Source organism: Mauremys reevesii, linkage group 1 (genome assembly GCF_016161935.1).
Source record: "Mauremys reevesii isolate NIE-2019 linkage group 1, ASM1616193v1, whole genome shotgun sequence".
Lineage (NCBI taxonomy): Eukaryota > Metazoa > Chordata > Testudines > Geoemydidae > Mauremys > Mauremys reevesii.
Window position 1 is genome coordinate 235,888,631 of NC_052623.1, and position 20,651 is coordinate 235,909,281.

At 38.7% G+C, this 20,651-nt stretch overlaps 1 protein-coding gene across 10 annotated transcripts in view; it reads left to right on the plus strand.

The window, feature by feature from the left end:
* The window catches only part of PHF21B (PHD finger protein 21B), a 214,773-nt gene extending 194,975 nt beyond the window's left edge, over nt 1–19,798 (plus strand). For 5 of the 10 annotated variants that reach the window (XM_039541601.1, XM_039541590.1, XM_039541621.1 and 2 more), the window contains 9 exons: nt 119–170; nt 4,548–4,624; nt 7,964–8,018; nt 10,869–10,891; nt 12,294–12,452; nt 14,008–14,083; nt 15,238–15,341; nt 17,588–17,801; nt 19,616–19,798. In XM_039541601.1, the coding sequence (XP_039397535.1) occupies nt 119–170; nt 4,548–4,624; nt 7,964–8,018; nt 10,869–10,891; nt 12,294–12,452; nt 14,008–14,083; nt 15,238–15,341; nt 17,588–17,801; nt 19,616–19,656 (801 nt within the window). In that variant the 3' untranslated portion in view covers nt 19,657–19,798. The other 5 variants (XR_005599423.1, XR_005599424.1, XR_005599418.1 and 2 more) reach the window with 5 other exon arrangements.
* Nucleotides 19,799–20,651: the final 853 nt, after the last annotated feature.

The window sequence follows — 20,651 nt, forward strand, 5'->3', positions numbered from 1 at the left end:
TATTCAAAAAGTAGAATTTTCTAAAATCCCTAAATAGAGTTTATTCTGGCAAAGCTGGCATTGTTTTTACAGTCGTTATCATAGGATGCAAAACTAAACTTTCTTAATTTTTCCCTAGAAAATTGCCTTTATGGTAGCATTAGGCCTGGTTACAACAGAACACTTGGAAGGTAAGTATTCATATATTGTTTTACAGTTACACTTTAGTCTGTAATCTGGTCTGTTCTCCATACTATGCTGCAGACAGTAAGAATCAATGAGGAATCTGTCTACAGAAAGCTGAAGGATTTGGTAAATTCTTACCAATGTTCAACTGACCCTCTCATCCTAAAAATAGTGGGTCAGAGCCCCTGGCTCTTGCTTAGCTCTCTTTGCATGCCTCACAGGGAGAAGACATTGACTCCTCAGCTGGGATGCCTGGCATAATGGGTCAGGAGGGGTCTGGCTAGAGTGTTCTGCTCTCAAGCAGTCCAAGCTGGTAGATGACCCCTTGAGAACTGTTATGAGGGTCATAGGTTACAAAACCTAAACTCCACCAAAGCTGTGACCAACGCAGATCTGGGTAGTGAATCAGAGAGCCAATTTACCCACCCTTTCTGTAGGCAGATTTCCTCCTCTCCCGTAGTCCTTGCTGGGCCAATGTCCACTGGACAGTCTGGGCCAATGTCCATCTTTCAGTGTGTGTTTGATCCCTAAGTGTTCTGTAGTCCCATGATCAATGTACAGGGCATTTGGATGAAATTTAAGATTTTGCTTTATTGTGGTTGGAAAAAAATCTTTACTCGGATTGGTTTTCCTTATGCTAACTTTTTAAATGTTTATTCAAAAAGTGAGCTAATTTGCCATGTTGGATTCCACAGAGAAGAGCTGCATATTTTCCGAGGTTTTTGCGTACAATATAGAACAAACACATAAATTCAGTGCAGCAGCCAGATACTGTTGACCTTTCTCTTGCAATCTTCAAAAATAAACTGCAAGAATTAACAGATTTGTGCATATTTTTCTGTTGTGAAAGTGTAGATGGGGAAAAGTGGCCTGATTTGCACATTTGCTGCAGCTGTGAAACAGATTTTTTTTGGCAGCAAGGGGAAGAGATCTAAACATTAACTACAAATTTCAGACAGTAGGTTTTTTTCTATAAAAACTTAGGCCCAAATCCACAGCAGGTATAAATTGGTATAGTTCATCATAGTCACTGGCACTTCTGCCAGCTGAGAATCTGGCCTTTGATTTTGCATGATTGAATCATAAATTACTAACTAATTTATTAAGATCCTATCTTATGGCTCCCATTCAGGAAGATACTTAAGCATATGTCTAACTTTCAGTATGCAAGTAGTCTTAGGGCTTGCCTACACATTTGGAGTTATGTACTCTGTAGGGGGTGTACTTTCTAAAGCAGACTAATGTGTTATGCATTAATTGGTCCATGTAGCCCTGCTGGTGCGCACTAGAGGTTCTCCAGAGGGCTTTAATGTAGTACTGTTTAAAACAGCACTACAGAGCACCCTAAGGAACTTTTAATGCACACCAGCAAGGTTTGCATAGACCAATTAATGCTCACGTTAGTGCACTTTAGAAATCACACCCCGTAAAGAGCATTACCCCACTGCGTAGACAAGCTCTTAGTAAAATCAATGAGACTACTCAGGCTTAAAATCAGGCATGTACTTCAGTATCTGAGTTAGAGCCCATTTTACCACTGGAAAATTTGATTTTTATGTATTTTTAATAAAACCACTCATCTTCCTGTTTCTCTAGTACATTGATTTTTTGTATTTAGTACCTCAGGGAGACCATAGCATTTTAATAACAATATCATGCCAAAATATGCAGTAGGTTTGCTTTAATTTTGTTGCTCATTTTTCCAGAGTGGCGTTTCTCTTTATATTTGCATTTTAGAAAATTATCTAGTGTCCTGAAGACTGAAAATTTGAAAGCAGTTTAAAGAAAGTTTAAGACATCAGCTTTCCTATTCTTTAATAGAAATAGATTGAAATGGAAATTAAGCGAGAGCATTTTTCGCACATCTCTTATAATTCAAAAAGTACAGATGATGATTGCAAGTCTTAGTCAGAGATTATTCATGTTCTCTTTTATATTTGAGGAAAATGGGGCAGAATCTGAAATTATGATAAAGTGCAAACTAAACTTATTCAAAATGATGCTCTTCATATCGTAATTCTTTTGCCCTTTGGTTTCATTAAAACATGCTAATTCGATGCCACTATATTGAAAATACCAAGTAGCACCCAAATTTTTTTCTTATACTGTAAGTGCAAAGACTTACATTTTTGAATCTACATACTATTCTAATCCTGCAAAATCAGTCCCTTTAGACAAATTCTCTTTTTTTCATATTCCTACTACTTCTAAATAAATGGCTCTGTATAAAGGCATTTACTATGGAAAGGGTATTTCTTCACAATTAGTGGTGATTACAACTGTCAAAGAAAAGTACCTCAACAGATTTCACCCTCCTGAGATTTTTTTATTTCAGTCCTCTGTCATATTTACTGTTACCAGTCATTGCTGTTTGTCAGGCAGTATTGATCATTAAATTCAGCTTATTTTTAGTGTTTCTAATGTGGTTAGCAATTTTATGCTTTTGGAAATAAAAATGTAAAGCATATTCAGACTGGGTCATTAAAACTTATTTGATATCATTACTCTATTATGTAATATCTTTTTCCTTCCTTTGTATTGATTTACTTTGTGGTTGAGGGCCCTAGACAACTTATGAGCTGTGGCCCACTTCTGCAGGAATGTATGCGTCAGCCTAGCAACCCTTCCTGCTAACTTCCAGAAAAGTTTCTTTCCCTTCATTGGGAACAGCACACTGCTCTGCAGAGAGTCAACTTGAGTCACGTGCACCCTCGTTTGAGGGTTTAAGTAGTAAATGGAACACACGAACCTTGTGTTGGATTTTTGTAAGAGGTACATGTCACTCAGGATACATTGTCAATATAGGCTGCATAGACCAGTTTGCAAGAGATGTTAATTGGTGATGGTGGTAGTGGGCTGATGCTTCCCTGGGGACAAAGCTGATTTCCAATTAATGTGTTGCTAATGTATGAAACCCACCTAAAGTATTTCTTTTTAGCTTTTTTAAAATATATATATATATATATATACATACATACATACTTGTGGCATTAGCAGTGAGAACCAAACATTTCACCAGAGTGGGTCACCAGAGTGCATCCTGTATCCAGCATCAATGACAAAAAGTTGTTAAAATCTGGAGACTGGGCATGCCCTGTGGGGGACTTGAGCTTAGTTTTCTCAATCCTGCTGAATGAGTGTCCACACCACCAAAACCCTCCAGCACACTTGTTAGCAACCTCAGCTAAAGCCAAAGGCTGGATGGGCATTTGGGGTGAACTAATTTCTTGCTACTAGAGGTAGCCCCTTATGGTCATGATATCATGACATTGAGGAAAAGTTTGCACAGCTGCTGCCTGCAAATACATAGACTTCAGTCTCTGGCATTTTTCACCAGGACTAACAATGAGAAAAGATAGTGTATGTAAGCCTCAGTTTTTCCAGAAGTGACAAGTGATTTTCAGTATCCAACTTGACATGTTTCAGGAGCCTGATTTTCAGAAAGTGCTGAGTCCCCAGAAATGGTGCATCCAAGATTACTAGTCGATTTGAAAAATTAAGGCTATAAAATACACTGACATAATAAACATCTTTCTCCATTTTCACAAGCAGTTTGCAAAGAATAAAGTGAAATCCACCAGGTGAAATCCTGGCCTGATTAATTCAGTGGGGTCAGGATTTTACCCTATCTACATACAGAGGTATGCCGCATTACTTTTCACAGCCAATGTTAGTCCTAAATCCCTTTTGGTGTAGAAAACAAGAGTTTTCCTGTGTTTCCGTACTTCTAAACAGGACTGTGATTCGGTGCATCTGGAGTTCCAATTATGATGACCTTAGAAGGCCTTACTTCTGCCTCTGCCAATAACAAAGATACTGTATTCTATGCACAAGATCATAATATTGTTGTATACTATGGACAGACAAATTATCAGCCCATAGTTAAGATTGAATTTAGCTTCTCATTATGACCCTGATTTTCGTCACCCTCCTAACCTGAGGAAAACAAAACCAATATAAAGTAAAATTTCAAAATATTCCTGTGATTTTTACTTGCTACAACTTGCAAGGGATATATGTTTGATATGCTCTTTTTTAAAAATAACAGATATTGGTAGTGTTTTGAAAGCTATCTGATGGTGCTTTCTAAATATGTTTCTGTAGGGATCATAATAAAATCTTTTAGTGCAGAGCAAGCCTATTTTGGAGGAAGATGAAATAAAAATGCCTGTGTTTGAATTTTATAAGAAAGGCTTAGTAATATCAGACCTTGAACTGCAGCAACTATCGGTGCTGAGGCAACCCAATTATATTGTAGAAACTGAAACTGAACACAATGCCCAAGGCATCGGGGGCAAGAGCATCTTGCTTTACAAGTTAGATCTACATTTTTCCCCGATGAATGAAAAACACACAATGAACGTTTCTTTCCATGGTTACAGAAATCCAGAGCAAGCGTCAGGAAAGAAAGAGAAGAAGCACTGCAAATCCAGCCTATAGCGGACTCTTGGAAACTGAGGTACTTTATCATTCACTTTTTAAACACAGTTCTGTTCAATGCCAATAAAAGGCTTACGTCAGGGTTTCTCAAACAGGGTCGCCGCTTGTGTAGGGAAAGCCCCTGGCGGGCCAGACCGGGGTATTTACCCGCCCTGTCCAGCAGCTCCCGTTGGCCCAGAGCAGCGATCCGCGGCCAGTGGGAGCCGCGATCGGCCAGACCTGCAGACAGGGCAGGTAAACACACCGGCCCAGACCGCCAGGGGCTTTCCCTACACAAGTGGCGACCTGTTTGAGAAACCCTGGCTTAAGTACTTCTTATTGCAAAAGTACTTATGAATGAGGAACCTCATCTACTTAAAAGAGAGATTGATGGGGGAGGGGGTATGAAACAAACATGTTTTATCTCAGTTTCTAGGCAACAGCTTTTCACATCAGAACATCATTTGGCTCTAACTGGAACCCTTGTTGATGGTCTGAGCAGAGGCCAAAAAAGGGTAAATAAACATGGGACCTAATTACTTGCTTTCCCATAGAGAAGGGTCTTTCCAGGTCAAGACTGAAGAACAGTGATAGGCCAGTAAGTTGAAACTTGCACTGCTGCTACACATGTAATACTTGTCAGTGAAAAAGCAGAGAAAACAATCTAGCCCTTTCATGAGCAGTTATTAACTAATGTGCCTATGGGTCCTGTTGATAGTAAAGGAACTCTGACGTGAAACCCTGACATCTAACTTCTGCTCTTTTATTCCAGTACTACCGTGTTCACACCAGTGAGATTTTGCAGGTGTAACAAAATTTGATCCTAGTCTAGCATTGGATTCAAAGCTTGGGTTATTTAAAAAAAAAAAAAAAAAAGTACATTTTGACTTCCTGGTTTTGTTCTGATAATGGCAAAATATTTTGAAAAGGTTAAAAGCATTTCACCTATCGTGTGGATTTACTTTTATATCATTAAAATTAATATTTTAATGTAATAAAAGTTAACAAAATTAATTATAATTTTTTATCATATTAAAATGAAATATGTTGACAAGGAAGCTATTTGACATTATCTAAAGAAAACGTTATGATAGTTTTCAATTAAAAATTTTCAGAATCTTTGTTCCACAGGGAATTTGGAAATTTTACCGTTCAGCTGTAATTCAGAATAAAAAAATTGAAATCGCGCATAGAATGGAAATGTTGGTTTCTGGCAAGCTCTACATATAAGCAACATTTATTAGTTTTTCCTGTGTGCTATAAACCAAAGGACATGGATTTTGCTTAACAAGTTATCAGCAATGGTGACTCATAGCTAAACCAGCTTTTTGAGATTTCTGGTTATTTTGGCCAGTGTGGTAGAGGGGAGGTAGTTGATTGTTGAGAGAAGGGAACTGGTAGGCAGAATGTAAATGGGTTGTTGAATGACTTATCTGTGAGGAAGGTTGGTCTTGCGGTTTACGGCAGTGGAGTGGGTTTCAGGAGACCTGAATTCTATTCCTATCTTGCCCACAGACTTGCTTTGTAACTTTGGGAAAATTGCTTAATCTCTTTCTGCCTCAGTTATCCCTATTTTACAGATGGGGAATGTTGATGCTTCCTTTTCCCCACCCCTTCTATCTTATTAATTCAAACTGAGCTCTTCAGGGTAAGGACTGTCTCTTGCTATATGTACATATAGTGCCCAGCACAATAGGGACCTCAATAGGGACCTCAAGTAAACTTGGCTTGAAGTTTACTACTACTGGATTGTTTAAATGTATGTTGCATGGTTTTTTTGCTCTTAATCTGAGGAGTATTTTTGAGAAACTAAATTAACTTGTATAGGGTTGATGAGGAGGTAAATACATTTATCATATCCTAGGTCTTGGTTCTCATTAGACTTATTCTCAAAAGTATATCCTGAAGTGAAGAATAGCATGTAGAAAGAATCTTAAAATGAGAGAGTCATGTGGCTGACCAGCTCTGTCCTCATTAAGAGCTGTCATTAAGGACTGACCATAGGGAATGTCATTCAAATAAAATGGAAGCAGACGGTTTTCCTCCAATCAATTAGCTTTGCAGATTGATTTACTAATCAGTGAGCTGAGGTATTTTGTGGCATTTTCTCAGGCATTTTGGTGCAGTTTAATTTACAACTGATCTAGTGGATGATCTTTAATTCATGATTGTTTAAATTGAAATTGCATATAAATTACACTTCTTACTTGCCCCCTCCCCCAAACTGCAGTAGCCAAGAAAATGTGCTTCATTGTGCTGTTAACCTCCTTGATTGTGAATATGCAGTTGCTGTTTCAAATTGGACTTCTGTTTCTGCAGCTAAATCTCTGCCCAGAGGCATGTTTGGGGGTTTTATGCTGTTACGAAATTATTCTATTCTTCCATCCTGGGTAGTATATTTTTTAAAACAGAAGGAAGGCTATGTTTCAGGCTGAATGTTTTCTGAAGGAACAGATGTCAGCTGAAAATTCATTAGCCATCCAGTCATTCATGTATTCTGAAGAGCATGACATTAGAGAGCAGTTTACTAACCACTGAATAAATCATTTGTTAGAAAGAAAACTCTGATTTTCCTGAAAGTAGGTTCAACAACATCTATTGGAGGAGTACAGCACTCTTTGCAATCTCACAGCACCGGAACTGGATGGGTCAGGAAAGCAACTACGGTGGATGGAGACCTTTATTCTCTAGGTTGCAAACCCAGGTTTCTAGTGACCAATAGCTGTTAACATTCCAGCCAGTTACCAGATGGTATTTGGTTGTCTCAGTCAAGTTCCTAGTGAACAGGTGTCCATAGGTTTGAAATTCTCTCATACTGAAATGACCTCTGACACCTAAAGGCAGTACACATTAATGTTTGGGGGAAAATATTTTCCCAAGGCCTTTGTGTACAGCTTGCAATCAAAATTTATTTGTATCAAATGCAGATAATTGTCACACAAAGTGGTGACTTCTTTCCCCCTCCTGTGAGAAGTTCATCACCAATTCTACTGACACTAATAAAAGTGTTGTCTTGCAGCAACAATTTAGTACATATTGGCTTATGATAAATGTTGTTTGGATGCCAGGTTCTTTAGTACTGTTTACAGACCCCAGGAACCACTCCTGAAGCCCAATCAATAATTTGCATTTACTGCTTGTTAATAAAATCTAATAAATTTGGTCTAGAAAAACCTTGCTAGAAGATGAATAATGCAGCTGTATATGGCTTAGTTGACCATCTGAAGAGCCTTAAGCAGCCTATATTCTGAGTCACAGAATTAGCTTTTTGAGTACTGATTATGCATGAAGGAAATTCCTTAGAGACTGATGGTAGAAAAGCATAAGAGAGCCAGAGCTCTTGAGATGACAGTATGGTTTCTTTTCTCTCCCTTTGCAGCGGAAACGCCTGGCATCAAATTATTTGAATAACCCCTTGTTCCTTTCAGCAAGAGGTAAGTATTTTTTAAATGAATACATTGCTATTATGATGTGGTATTAAATATTTATTAGTTGTATTTGTTATTAATTACTTCTAGAGTACCATAGGGTGCATAGCTATACAAGGCCCCTGCCCATTGGACCGTGCAATGAAAATAGATGGTTACACTGCAAAACAAAAGTTAAAGTTAAGGGGTCATGAGTATATATAACCCTGATCCCCCAAAGCCCTGGGAAATCAATGGAAGATCAGGTTTCTAGTGTTGTAGAGAAAAAGAGGATGTTAAGGAGGCAGTATTGCCAATCCCAAATGTTCAAAAACCATGGGATTAGATTAAAAAAATAAATTAGGGGATCTTTTAATTTATCTTCTGGTTTTCAGCGTCTAGGATTCACATTTTCCAGCTGTACTCTATAACTATGAGAGCTAGAAACTTAGTTTTCAAAGAAAAAGTGAAATGCTCACATACTTAATGAGTCCAGGAGCTGGGGCTTTAAGGAAAACACCACATTCGTGTAAGATTTCATGATAAAAACAAGTTGGCAGCACTGAGAGAAATTTGGAGAAGAAAAGTAATGGCTCATGGGAAGAAGGAATAAGTGGCAGGCCTAAGGAGCAGCATGAGAAAAGGCACAGAACTGAGAATGGAATAAGGGAAGAAAGAGGGAAAGTTGAGGAGAGAGGATTAAACAGAGCATAGAAGGGAACAAAAATTGCATTGTAGGGGGGACAGCGCTGTGTAGAACTGAGGATGAGAGGCTTGAATACATTGCGGACGAGGAGAGGAAGACTGTAAAGAGATGTGAATATTTCTTTCCCCCGATGCAACTGCTACAACTTAGATTCTACTGTAAATGCACATTGTAGTACTTTAGAGATACTTTTATCCTTTTTCAACAATAAAAAAATATTTTTAAGTATTAAGGCGCAATTAAAAGTGCCATTTTAATACAGATGCAAAGTTGTGACTTGCTTTGGTCTTTTCTTTTTATGTTGCTGATATCAAATTTTCCTTACTCTTCTTATACAACTTAAAATTGATGCCTGTGTTTCCCTGTAAACACATGCCTAGAGAGAACATTAGCTAGGTTACTCTCAGACCCTCAGTAAATGTCCTTGTTTCCTCTGTGTGTCCATGTTTTTAGACAGGTAACAAAGCTTCAGTGGCATGACTGTCTCAAAGCTGCTTGGGATATGACACAGTTTTACCTTAATTGTTAGTTATTTTAGTAAACCCTATAACTATTCTTCCTAATACCTAAAATCCCTGTTGCTGTGCTGAACAATCTCTCCACTGTCTGTCTTCATTACATAGCTCACAGCTTTAGTTATTATATATTTGTATTGTGATATCACCTAGGAACCCCAGTGATGGACCCCCATTGTGCTTGGCACTGTGCAAACACAGAAAAATAAGACAGCCCTTGTCCCAAAGAACTTACATTCTAATCTCATTGTCTCCATTGCGTAGCTCGCCACCTTGCTTATTATACCATCCTCCCTTTAAAAATAATTCTCCATTTAGATCATTTCAGCAGGTAGAAAAGGAAAAAGTGAACACTCAGAGTAAGCCAACTTTATTGACAAATGCAAACCAAAAAGGATTTATTTATTTTTGAAAAGCATTGTATATTTGTTAAAGAAAACAGTGGGCAGGAAACAGCTCTTCCTTTACAAAAAATGTAGGAGAGAATGGTGCTTGTGATATTCTCGGTGAAATGTCAATTATTCAGAGTTTGTTTATTGGGAAAAATCTCTTAGCTGAAATGAGGTCATGTCCCTGATGTGCATCGTCTATATAAAAAACTCTCCAATTATCCAATCCTCTGCTTATCTGAATAACTTCCATGTCCCCCGTTCATCTGAATAATCATAGTTTCACTGTGCCCTGTGTGTGCGCGTATGCATACGGGTGGTGCTTTGGGCATGTGGATCAAATTCTGTCTGCCAGATGTATGTAAACACACACCAGATAATTTGTGATCAGAAAAGGAGAACAAGAAAGAAGTTTCCACCTCACTTCTGTCTCCCTAACCCAAAGAGAGACTACTCCATCAGCTGACTTACAGGAGGGAGGAGAGACATTCTAGGGCTTTTCAGTGAGGCATTCTGCCCAAGTGTTTTGTGACTCAGCAATGGAAATTACAGATTTGCTCTGGTGAAAAAAAAAATAAAGAATCATTTTTTTTCCCAAACAGTTCCTTGAAAAATTCAGTGTATTTTTCAACCACCTGTAACTACTCCTTCCATCAGGCTTGGGCTACAACCATTAAAGAGTCATTTACGCGATAGACCAAAACATGACACACATTTTTGACATGAGCGATTCTGATGTTGAAGGGTTGATAATAATATAATGCCCGATCCTGCAAGGTGATGTGCATTCTAGCCATGAGTCAGAAAAGCACTTAAACACATGCTTAACTGTAAGTCAATGGGACTACTCCTGTACTGAAAAGGTAAGCACCTGCTTAAGTGCTCTGCTGGTTGGGGGCCAGAGTGTTCGGCCTTGGAAGAGTCAAACCCTTAAAGAAGATTTTTTCCTATCTAGTTAAGCCTGGACAGGCCCTATCCATTGGAAGTTTAGGACAGACATCAACCTTTTGGTACTATGACATTTTTTAACATCATCAGCATTTAGAGTTTCAGGTGCCCAGTTCCTAAAACCTAAATAACATGCAGCTCTGAATACTAAAATGTTAATTGGTGCTATTTCAAGTATCACTCTCTCATGTCCACATTAAAATAACCTGCTATAACCCCCTTCCCCCTTCTTCCATCACTTGTGTCATGGCTTGACTAAAATTCATTGCACTGATGTGTTGCCCACTAACTTGTTCTCTGCCCTTCTTTCATGTGCTAGCAAATGAGGATCCATGTTGGAAGGTATGTTTAGCAAGATTTGTATATTACCACTGTCTGTCTCATCATCATGTAATACAATGCTTGCTGTTAATTATTGTAGTCTCTGCCAGGGCACAAAATTGCAATATTTTCTTTCCCTTTTTTTCCTACCATTTCTGGAATCTCTCCAGTTTACCTAAACCTTTGAGCCATTAAAACAGAATTTCAGAACAAGTAGAACTTACGTGCTTTCATGTTCATGGGTTTGAATTTAATGCTTTGTAGAATCCATTGATTGAGAAAATGCTGGTTTAGCTTTGTGGTATTAATAAACATCTAGGAAAAATATTTACTGTTCTACTTGAGTAGATCTCTCTCTGTTAAGGTTGAAATCTAGACATTTTTAATAGTGCTTTCTAATATTGACATTTTTGGAGAGGAATTTTGGACAAGAGTAATTTTGAGTTTAGGATCTGATACTGGATAAAGCTGACATAAAATTTTGTAAAAATGATTTTCTGAGAGATGAAAACATGATTATAGAATACATTTCTTTCAATAAATCACTTTTTTTTCCTGGAAAACTAGTAGGAAAATTGAGGTTTTTATGTAATGATTCACAAACCATGAGAGCTCCAAAATCAGTCTCCCTTTTATTAAAATGTACTTAATTATATGAAGAGTAATTAACATTGCCACCAGATTAGCATAGCAATTTACTACATGACATTGTAACTTTGTTAATGAGATTTAGCAATATATAAAACGAACTACAGATAAAGTACTAATCAGTCTTGTGCGAGAAAGGTTGTCATAGTGGAGCTGTGTGGTTTAAATCAGAAAACAATAATTAACAAAATAGAGAAGAGAGTGATGGGGGCCCTCTACAGGAAATTTGTGAGGGGGCACGTGGGAGAAAGTTGTATTCGTGCTTGTTTCCCTAGCAGCTCTTCAAGGTAATGTGCATAAGACTTGGAACTGTGCTTTTTTTCCCCCCAGAAACTTTTGCTTACTTGCTTTTACTGGGGACTTGAAGGACAAGTGAGCCATATAATGACATTGGTCCACTCATCGAAATAGAACTGCACCTGGTGATATATGTGTGTTGGAAGTGACAGTGACACATTCCCAGAAACAGAGTGGAATAATTATCACATTGCAGGCTGGAAACATTAGTTGATTCATAGCTGTGTTTGATTGCTGTCTGTGTGATTGTTTGATTATTTCACATTTTTTCTATTTGTTTCAACTCATTGAATTTTGCTCGTTTGTTGTTGATGAGTACAAAATTGTTTGTCTTCCTTCTACAGCAGCCAGGAAGCTTTTGAAAATGAGATATTGTGTTTGAATGGTCTGTCTGGTGAAGTAGTGGCTCCAAGTGCTGCTCGTGGAAAGTTACATTAAGAGTTGACTTGACCCAACCTACCCTTTTCTTCTCTTTCAGAATGAAATTCACCACGATGAACACTGTACAGCATGTAAGCGTGGCATTAACTTGCAACCATGTGGCACATGTCCAAGAGCATATCATCTCAATTGCTTGGACCCTCCTCTGAAAACTGTCCCCAAAGGGGTTTGGGCCTGCCCAAAGTGCCAACAAAAGGTAAGTGAGTTGAGGCATGTGTATTGCAGTCATTCCAAGAAAAGAAAAAAGGAGAGAGCCTACAACAGTAGCTAGGGAGACAAGATTATCAAAAGTAATACAGTAGAACCTCAAAGATACAAACACCAGAGTTACGGACTGGCCAGTCAACCAGACACCATGTGAAACCGGAAGTAACCAATCCGGCAGCAGCAAAGACTAAAAAAAAAAAAAGGCAAGTAATGTACTGGCAGCTACTTACAGCTAGGAGGTGATGAAGCTGGGGCTGCCAGCCTAAGGCAGTCGGAGCCAACAGAGCAGGAGCAATGCTGGGGTCTGCGCCACTTTCACCCCTTTCCCCACCAGGAGGGGGATGCACTGTTTTTACCACCACCCCCTTTCCCAGGCCAGGAGGGGGACACGCTGTTTTCTCACTCACACACACAGCCGGGAGGGGGACAAGCTTGCAAACTCAGTCCAACCCAGGGAAGGAAGCTGCCAGCGCTGAGTAGGGAGCTCAGCTGCTGCTGGAGCCTGGCCTGGAGTGTCAGCTGCTGGATCTGGAGCCTGAGCTGCGCTTTGTTCATAGTTACAAACATGTCAGAGTTACAGACACAACCTCCATTCCCGAGGTGTCCGTAACACTGTGATTCTACTGCATTGGAGTTTCTTCGGTAATTTGCTTCTTTTGTTGCCTGGTAGTTTCACAGCATTGGTCTCATACCTTACATTTTTTCCCCTCTTGATTTCATGGTATTGCATCCCTCAAGATCTACGTTGAAAGATTAAAAATGGCTGTTCATTTCCTTTACGTTTTTCTTCTATAAAAACCACCTGTACGTACAATTGCAAAGCAAGTAATGTAGTTCTTGCAGACGGAGGCGACAGTGTCATGCACAGACAATGCACCAGAGGAGCTGAAGGTTGTAAGGAGAGTACACCATCTTCTTTATAAGATTTATTATATGCAGCTATTCTAACCGTGTTCACACAAGCCAAATGATTAGCAGCAGGTCTGGAAGAACTGTAAAACAATGTTGCTAAATTTCAGAATTAGCGGGCTTAATTGTTGTTCCTTAGAATTCTCTGCTTTAGCCCCTAGGAAAAATTACTGTTTAGTTTCTTTGGAAATGTCAACGCGAATTGCTGGTCTATATTTACATTTAGTGGAACCAGCCTATCTTCTCTTCTCTATCAAGTCCAGTATTCTATCTCCAGTGGTGGCCTGTACCTAATAGATAGGCAAAATACCTCTAACTCTCCTGGAAATTGTGTAAGCCTGTATGAAAGGGGCTGGAAAATAATTCCTTTTGGCCCCCTGTGGTGGTGATCAAGTGTGAGATTTGAAAACCCCATCCTAGCAATTATGTAGTGACACTGTTTACAGTGAAGTAAAATAAAAGTTACAGAATTTTTCCACTGCATTTCAGTTTACAACTTACAATTCTAATTATACCATTTTTTGTAATAGTAAAGTAAATAGTAAAGTTTTTTTGTGGGGTGAGTGAGAAGACGTGAATTGTGTATGTGTGTCTCTTTGTGGATTACTGACTTGTGTTGTTCCCTGGATTTATAGGTATTAAAGAAAGATGAAAATGTGCCATGGACTGGAACTCTGGCTATTGTTCATTCCTATGTTACTCATAAAACAGGTACAGAACGGTGTGATTCCTGATAAGAGGCTCTCTAGTCCCCAGTTTCACCTTTAAAATGGGAGTGACTGTCTAACTCAGAGGGCATAAATTCATGTTAGCAAGATGCGTGAAAGAGCTAAAGAGCCATAAGATCAATGGTAGTGCCTGCCAGTCAGTATTACTAAATGCTTTTCATCCCACCCCCTGTTCTCACATACATCATTTTCTGTAACATTCACCTTTCAGCTGAAGTTTTCCATGTTCTCTCATGGATTGAAGATTAGTTTGTTCTTTTAAAAAGTTTGAAAGAAAAGAAAAACTTTGAAAGAGACAAAAACATACATTTTTTTCAAATTGGAGAAAAATTCAAAAGTTGAATGAACAATTAATAGTAAAATCTTTTGAATGTCTATTCAAAAACATCAAATTGTTTTGATTTGGCATTTCATTTAGAAACTGGTCATTTCCATTGAGTACTTTGTCTTGAAACAGTTTTGATTTTTTTCAAAACAACCTTTTAGCCATTTTCTAAATTTTTGTTTTCCTTTTTTTTGGCCAAAACTGTTCACTGTATTTGACCCCAATTCACAAATAGTTTTGGTGCCTCCCAAAATGCACTTTTTGGCAAATATACTGTTTGCAAACATTTTAAGAGAAGCTCTAATTCTAATTACACTTTAAAGTACAAGGCCAGTGTAAAAATTGCTTATGACTGAAAACAGGAAACTTGGTATGAACATAGTCTTTGATAAGAACTAGTGCCTTTGCTTTAAAAAGTATTGGTTTTGATTTAACAAAGACATGACTGTCTGAAACTGTGTACTTAGCATTTGTGAGAGGAAATATCCTTAAATGAATTTGTGTAGCCCTGAGCAGGTAATTTAATCTCTTTGCCTTAGTTTCCCTATCTAGAAAGTAGGGATTCTATATCCACCTCAAAGGTGTGTTGTGGAATAATGTCTGTCCTGTACTTGAACCATTTAAAAGTGATAGAGAGTTGTCTTATGTGAAATTGGAAACTCAGTTCCTCTGGCTATGCATTTTGAGATGGGACTGGGTAGACCTATGGAGTGCTCTATCTAGAACACTTAATCCTATTCTCATGAGTCAGTGCAGACCATTTTTTCAGTCTGTATCTTAACATTTACATTCTAAACCTTATTGTTCTACAGTCAAAGAAGAAGAGAAGAGAAAATTATTAAAGAAAGGCAGCGAGCTGAAGAGTGAACATAGACAGTTGGAAGAGAAAGAGAGACTTCTCAACAATGCGGTTAAAGTAAGACTCCAGACTGTGGGGCATAATGTCTCCCACAGAATTGGTTATTAAGCGCTTATGCTTGAAAAACTGAGATTTGATGGCTGGGAAATGAGTTATGCTCACAAACTATTCATGCTCAAGTGTGAATAGTTTCTTTACAAAGAAACATATATGGGGTCTCTTTGTGGGGGGTGAGCAAGATACACTGGCAGGTTGAGGAGCAGGAGGCAGTGGCAGATCTGTTATTGGTTATTGGAGCGCTTCCCCACTCAAATGAGAAAACAAAATTAAACATATCCTCTGTCCCATTCTATACACAAGTCAGAGCTATAGAACTACGGTATAGCACTTCCCATCTTTCACAAGAAAGATCTGTGCATGACCAGCTGCTCCAGTGCCAAGAGCCTGCGCATCAGTCCAAAAGCATGAGGTTAGGCAGGTATGACCATCGTCACCACTCTCAAAAGGTCTAGTATCACAGCAGTGTTCTCCGCATCTCCTACAAGAACGGGCACCAAGTGTTGCTAGAGGGGGTCACCCAAGCATAACCTGATTCCAGGTATGAGTGTACACTACTTCTACCAGTCCCTGCCACTCTAGAGAGTGTTAGCCCGAGTTCAGAACCCAAATTCCTAGCTGCATGGACATCAGGACTTACTTAAGGCATGGCTATTTGACCACAACCCTGCCTCCAAACTATAGAACTACTACTAAGAATTTGCTTGTTTGTAATATGGTGTAACTACATATTTTAATCTTCTCTATCCTGGAAAATTAAAGTGGCAGCTGCAACAGTAACTGGTCAGTACTTGCTCTACCATTGCAGTTATCCAGGAGAGGCACGTTAAATATTTGATCACATTTAAAACAGAGTGGAAAGAAAAGTAATAACTTATTAAAAGACATCAGAGTGGGAAGTACTCCCTTTAACTGTACATAACCACCATCAGCTCTAATGGAAACTAACACATGCACGGAGACAGGTCTCTGTGGGGTGGAGTGTTCTCTAGTGGTTAGAACAATGAAATTGGATTAGTGATTTCAGAATGAAAGAGAGCTTGAGCTAAATTCAATGTGTGTGTGTGTGTGTGTGTGTGTGTAAAAATAATTGCTATTGAAGTCAATGGGAGTGGTGCAGAAGCAGAATTAGGCCCTTTAAGTGCGAAGCATTCTCTCTTAAATGGCAATTTTGGCCTATGATAATATTTATCCAAATCAAAGAGGTTCCTGAGGTTTAGATTAACTAAAAAAGTAAATTACCAATTGAATTAAGTGAAAACCCCATACACACCATGTGTGACAGTGATATTGTTATAAATTGCAGACCCATGCATTTATTATTCACCTGGGATTACTTCACCTGCCCTCTAATCCATCTCCCCCAGGGCTTATTCCAAAATCCCAAACCTCTGAACAGCTACCTTTAAAAAAAAAAAAAAAGTCAAGTAAGTGTTTCCTGCTTCCCAAGAACTGCAGAATGTTCTCCCCTAAAACTATTCTGGACCAAGGCCCATGAGAGACAATATGCAGACCTGGACCAGTAACTGGTTTGGGTTTCATGACCTATTGGAGAGAGAAACAGGAGCTTTCATCCATTAAAAGCCAGAAATACCCTTCCCAGTAGGATAAGGCTTCTGTTTCTAGCCATGGTAGAACATTAAATAGTGGCCCTTAAACTAACATTTTATACCTGAAAAATATTTGAGGTTGTCTTTAGAAGTTGTTGCTGGCATCCTTGTTACTAAGTTGCCTGGCTTTAGGTAAACAGATTTAAAACAAACACCACTTTATTTAATCTCCCTAAAATGGACTGTAAATATGTGCCACATACAAAATACATCAGAGTGTAGTTTGACCTGAAGGTTTTACTGAAGTCATTTGGGAAGACTTACAGTGCTTATTGATGGCTTTGCCACTTTCGAGTCATGTGGCCATTGTAAACCCATGCCAACAAAATCTGTAGACCACCATCACACGATCACGTATTCTTCATGTCTTTCAATATGATGTGGTCAAAAGTGCCCTCAGTATATACTTGATCTTAGATGAATATTGTTGCTAAGACAAGTGATGCACTATATGCACCAGTGGGTATTACTCCATTAGTTTCTTGCTTGTGATTCTGCTATCCCCAAAGGAGAACGTAATTCGTTTGAGATGGACATGTTCTCCAGACATGTAAAGCATGTTTGGGGGGATGTTTGATGCCAATTTGAAAGTATTCTAAGTCTCTCCTTCCCTCTCCCCATCTCTCTCTGTAACAGAAATGCTTAGAGCTAAAAAGCAGCCTGTTGGCCCAGCAGAAAGGGACTCAGTCATCGCTGGAACGTCTCAAAACTCTCATTAGACTGATACAAAATGAGCAGATGATTCAGGTTACCATGACAACAACCACCACCTCTTCCCTGCTAACTGTCCCCTGGATCAAACCCTCATCTGCCTCTGCTGCCATGCACAAAGCCTTGCAGCAATCACAGGGTAACAACTGACAGCGCTGTCTGGGGGAAATGGAAAAAAACAAAAAAAAACTTTATACATGCGCAAAGGAGAGATTAAACTGAAACAACGGGAAATGAAGGAAACAAAAAACAATCTCATTTTTTACACATGTAGAACTTAAGCCAATCAGTCCAGTTTGTAGGTCACTGTGGCAGCAACTTCCCACAGAGCAGATTTTGCTGCAGTTTTGTATTTGCCAAGACCTTCAGTGCTTATGAGATTTGTTTTGTTATGTTGGCCTTAATGTATTTATGAATAAGAAGGAAAAGAAATAGTATGGCTGATAGAAAGTGAAGTATCCTTTTTGGAGGGCAGACAATTTTACAAGTTTGCTTTAAAGGGAAAAATTTTAAATACAAAGAGTTAGTAAACGAGTAGGGAGGTAGCTGGGCTTAAAGCTGTTTGAAGGAGGAAACTGGTAATATAAAAAGAGCCGGAACTACTTAGGACTTGACATGGATTCTTAGCAAAGTGAACAAGGTCTGCCTCACTGATTCAGGTGAACTGAAGATGGGCTGTTTGACAAGAATGACGTCATGGACGCTCACAGAGCCTTTAAAACAAAAAGATCTTTTTTTCAGTATTATAGCTGAATTGCAGATATTTAAATTAAAAAACTGTATGAAGTTAGCGTTTCTAGTAAAATATTGAAGTATTTTCATGCTGATGCTTCTGTATATGCGTTCTGAAGTATTTAAAGAGGTATGACTGTAAAACTCCTTACTTTTTTGCAGGTCCTTTTTACTTATTTTGCTATTGATGTATTTTTCTCATGGAGTTTTTGTGCAAGATTTAGCATAAACCATATAGTGGATAGCTTTGGCAGGTTGGGTTCGGTTTTTTTGGTTATGTTTTGAACCTTTTTTTTTTAAATAAAAGCAAATAAAGATTGTTTTTCTTTTCTTGCCAGTACAGATAATATGCCAAAAAATAATTTTACATTTTTGTACTGCATTTTTATTGTAAAAATAGGTAACATGGAAAAAAGCTGGTGGGGTTTTTGTTTGTTTGTTTGCAGGAATATCTGCAAAAATGGTACAGGAAAAATAACTGCCTCAAGGGGTTGTTTGTCATATTGGATAATAGCAAGAATTTAGAGGGAGGGTTGGACTGTGGAAAATTAAGGGTTTGCTGGGTTTTTGGAAACTTAATTCCTTTTTAAATTTTGTTGATTTGTAACACATTTGAAAATGTTTAGCATTAGTCTGAGAAAATCCTAGAGCTCCTGCTTGTTTCACTAGCGAGTCTTCCTGATACTACAAGGGTCAGTCTGGCGCCTTAGTAGGCCACAGGCCTATCCTGTAATCCTGAGGCCTACCTCGGAAGTTAGTGATGGGCAACCCCTTTTCCTCTAACAATGCAGAGTTTCACACAACCACTGATTCCATTCTTCGATCCTTTAGTTACTTAGCACAACAGGTATGAAACAAAACAGAAGCAAGGAACCACTAGAGCATGACACACAGCTAGTCTCTCACATCAGCATATGACATGGTGCCGAATGTTATTTTTTTAAAAATGAGGGACTGGCCTTTTCAGTTGCCCATCACTAGGCAGCACATGGTCCCTTCAACCATTTTCACAACTCCGGGAGAAACTGTGCAGTACTATACAAATCTATTTTAATACACTTAACACTCAGTTGAACAAGATTTTTATATTCTTTTATTGATGAACAAAGTGAACTAAGTAAAACACAATTGTTATACATTGATTATTGTATGCCAATTATGCATTCTAATGTGGCTTGCAATGTAAGTGTTTTCAGGTTTAATGTTTTTTTTTCTTCTCAGACAAATTAAAAAAAGGAAAATATGGAAGGTTGAACATGTGAAGAATTTCTGAAGACGTGTCTTGGACTGTTAAAAGTAGTTATTTTGAAAAGGGGACTGTCCAGTGGATAGTGTGCATAGAAAAAAAGTGTTTGTCTTAAATATGCCAATGTAGTTTTACTTCTTTATGATGCATTAAACTTGACTGACAATTTAATAGTGGTGTGGATGGTGTGATATTCATTCTTTCAGAAATACAATCTGGCCTCAATCCTTCAGTCCCTTCTCAGACCAAACATCCCAGGAGATCAAGGGAAACTCACAAACTTTGTCATCTCCTCCATCCCCTTACAAATTATATGTATTGCAGTAATGCATAGATACCCCACTTACAGATTAGGACCCCGTTGCGCTATTCATTAGTATAGTGCAGGGGTCGGCAACCTTTCAGAAGTGGTGGGCCGAGTCTTCATTTATTCACTCTAATTTAAGGTTTCGCGTGCCAGTCATACATTTTAACGTTTTTAGAAGGTCTCTTTCTATAAGTCTATAATATATAACTAAACTGTTGTTGTATGTAAAGTAAATAAGGTTTTCAAAATGTTTAAGAAGCTTCATTTAAAATTAAATTATAATGCAGAGCCTCCCGGACTGGTGGCCAGGAGCCGGGCAGTGTGAGTGCCACTGAAAATCAGCTCGCGTGCCGCCTTCGGCACGTGTGTCATAGGTTGCCTACTGCTGGTATAGTGCCTAATGAAAAAAGACAGTCTCTCTCCTTCCAGAGAGTTTACAATCTATGTAATCATTTTCCCCTTCCGCTACCTACACTCCTGTTTCTGGTCTTCTTCACCATCCGTAGTGGGACTGAGCCTCCTTCACACCTTGGTTTGCCTTCACTGGTCTGTAACTTTCCCCTCTCTGATTCTTACCTTTGCCCCCTTTTGAGAATATCTACATCATTTCAAAGTCATCCTGCAGTGGTGCCTGCATCAGTCCTTTGCTTGGCTTCCCATTTCCCTATCATCCTCTGCCACAGCACCTGCTTGTTTTCAAATTC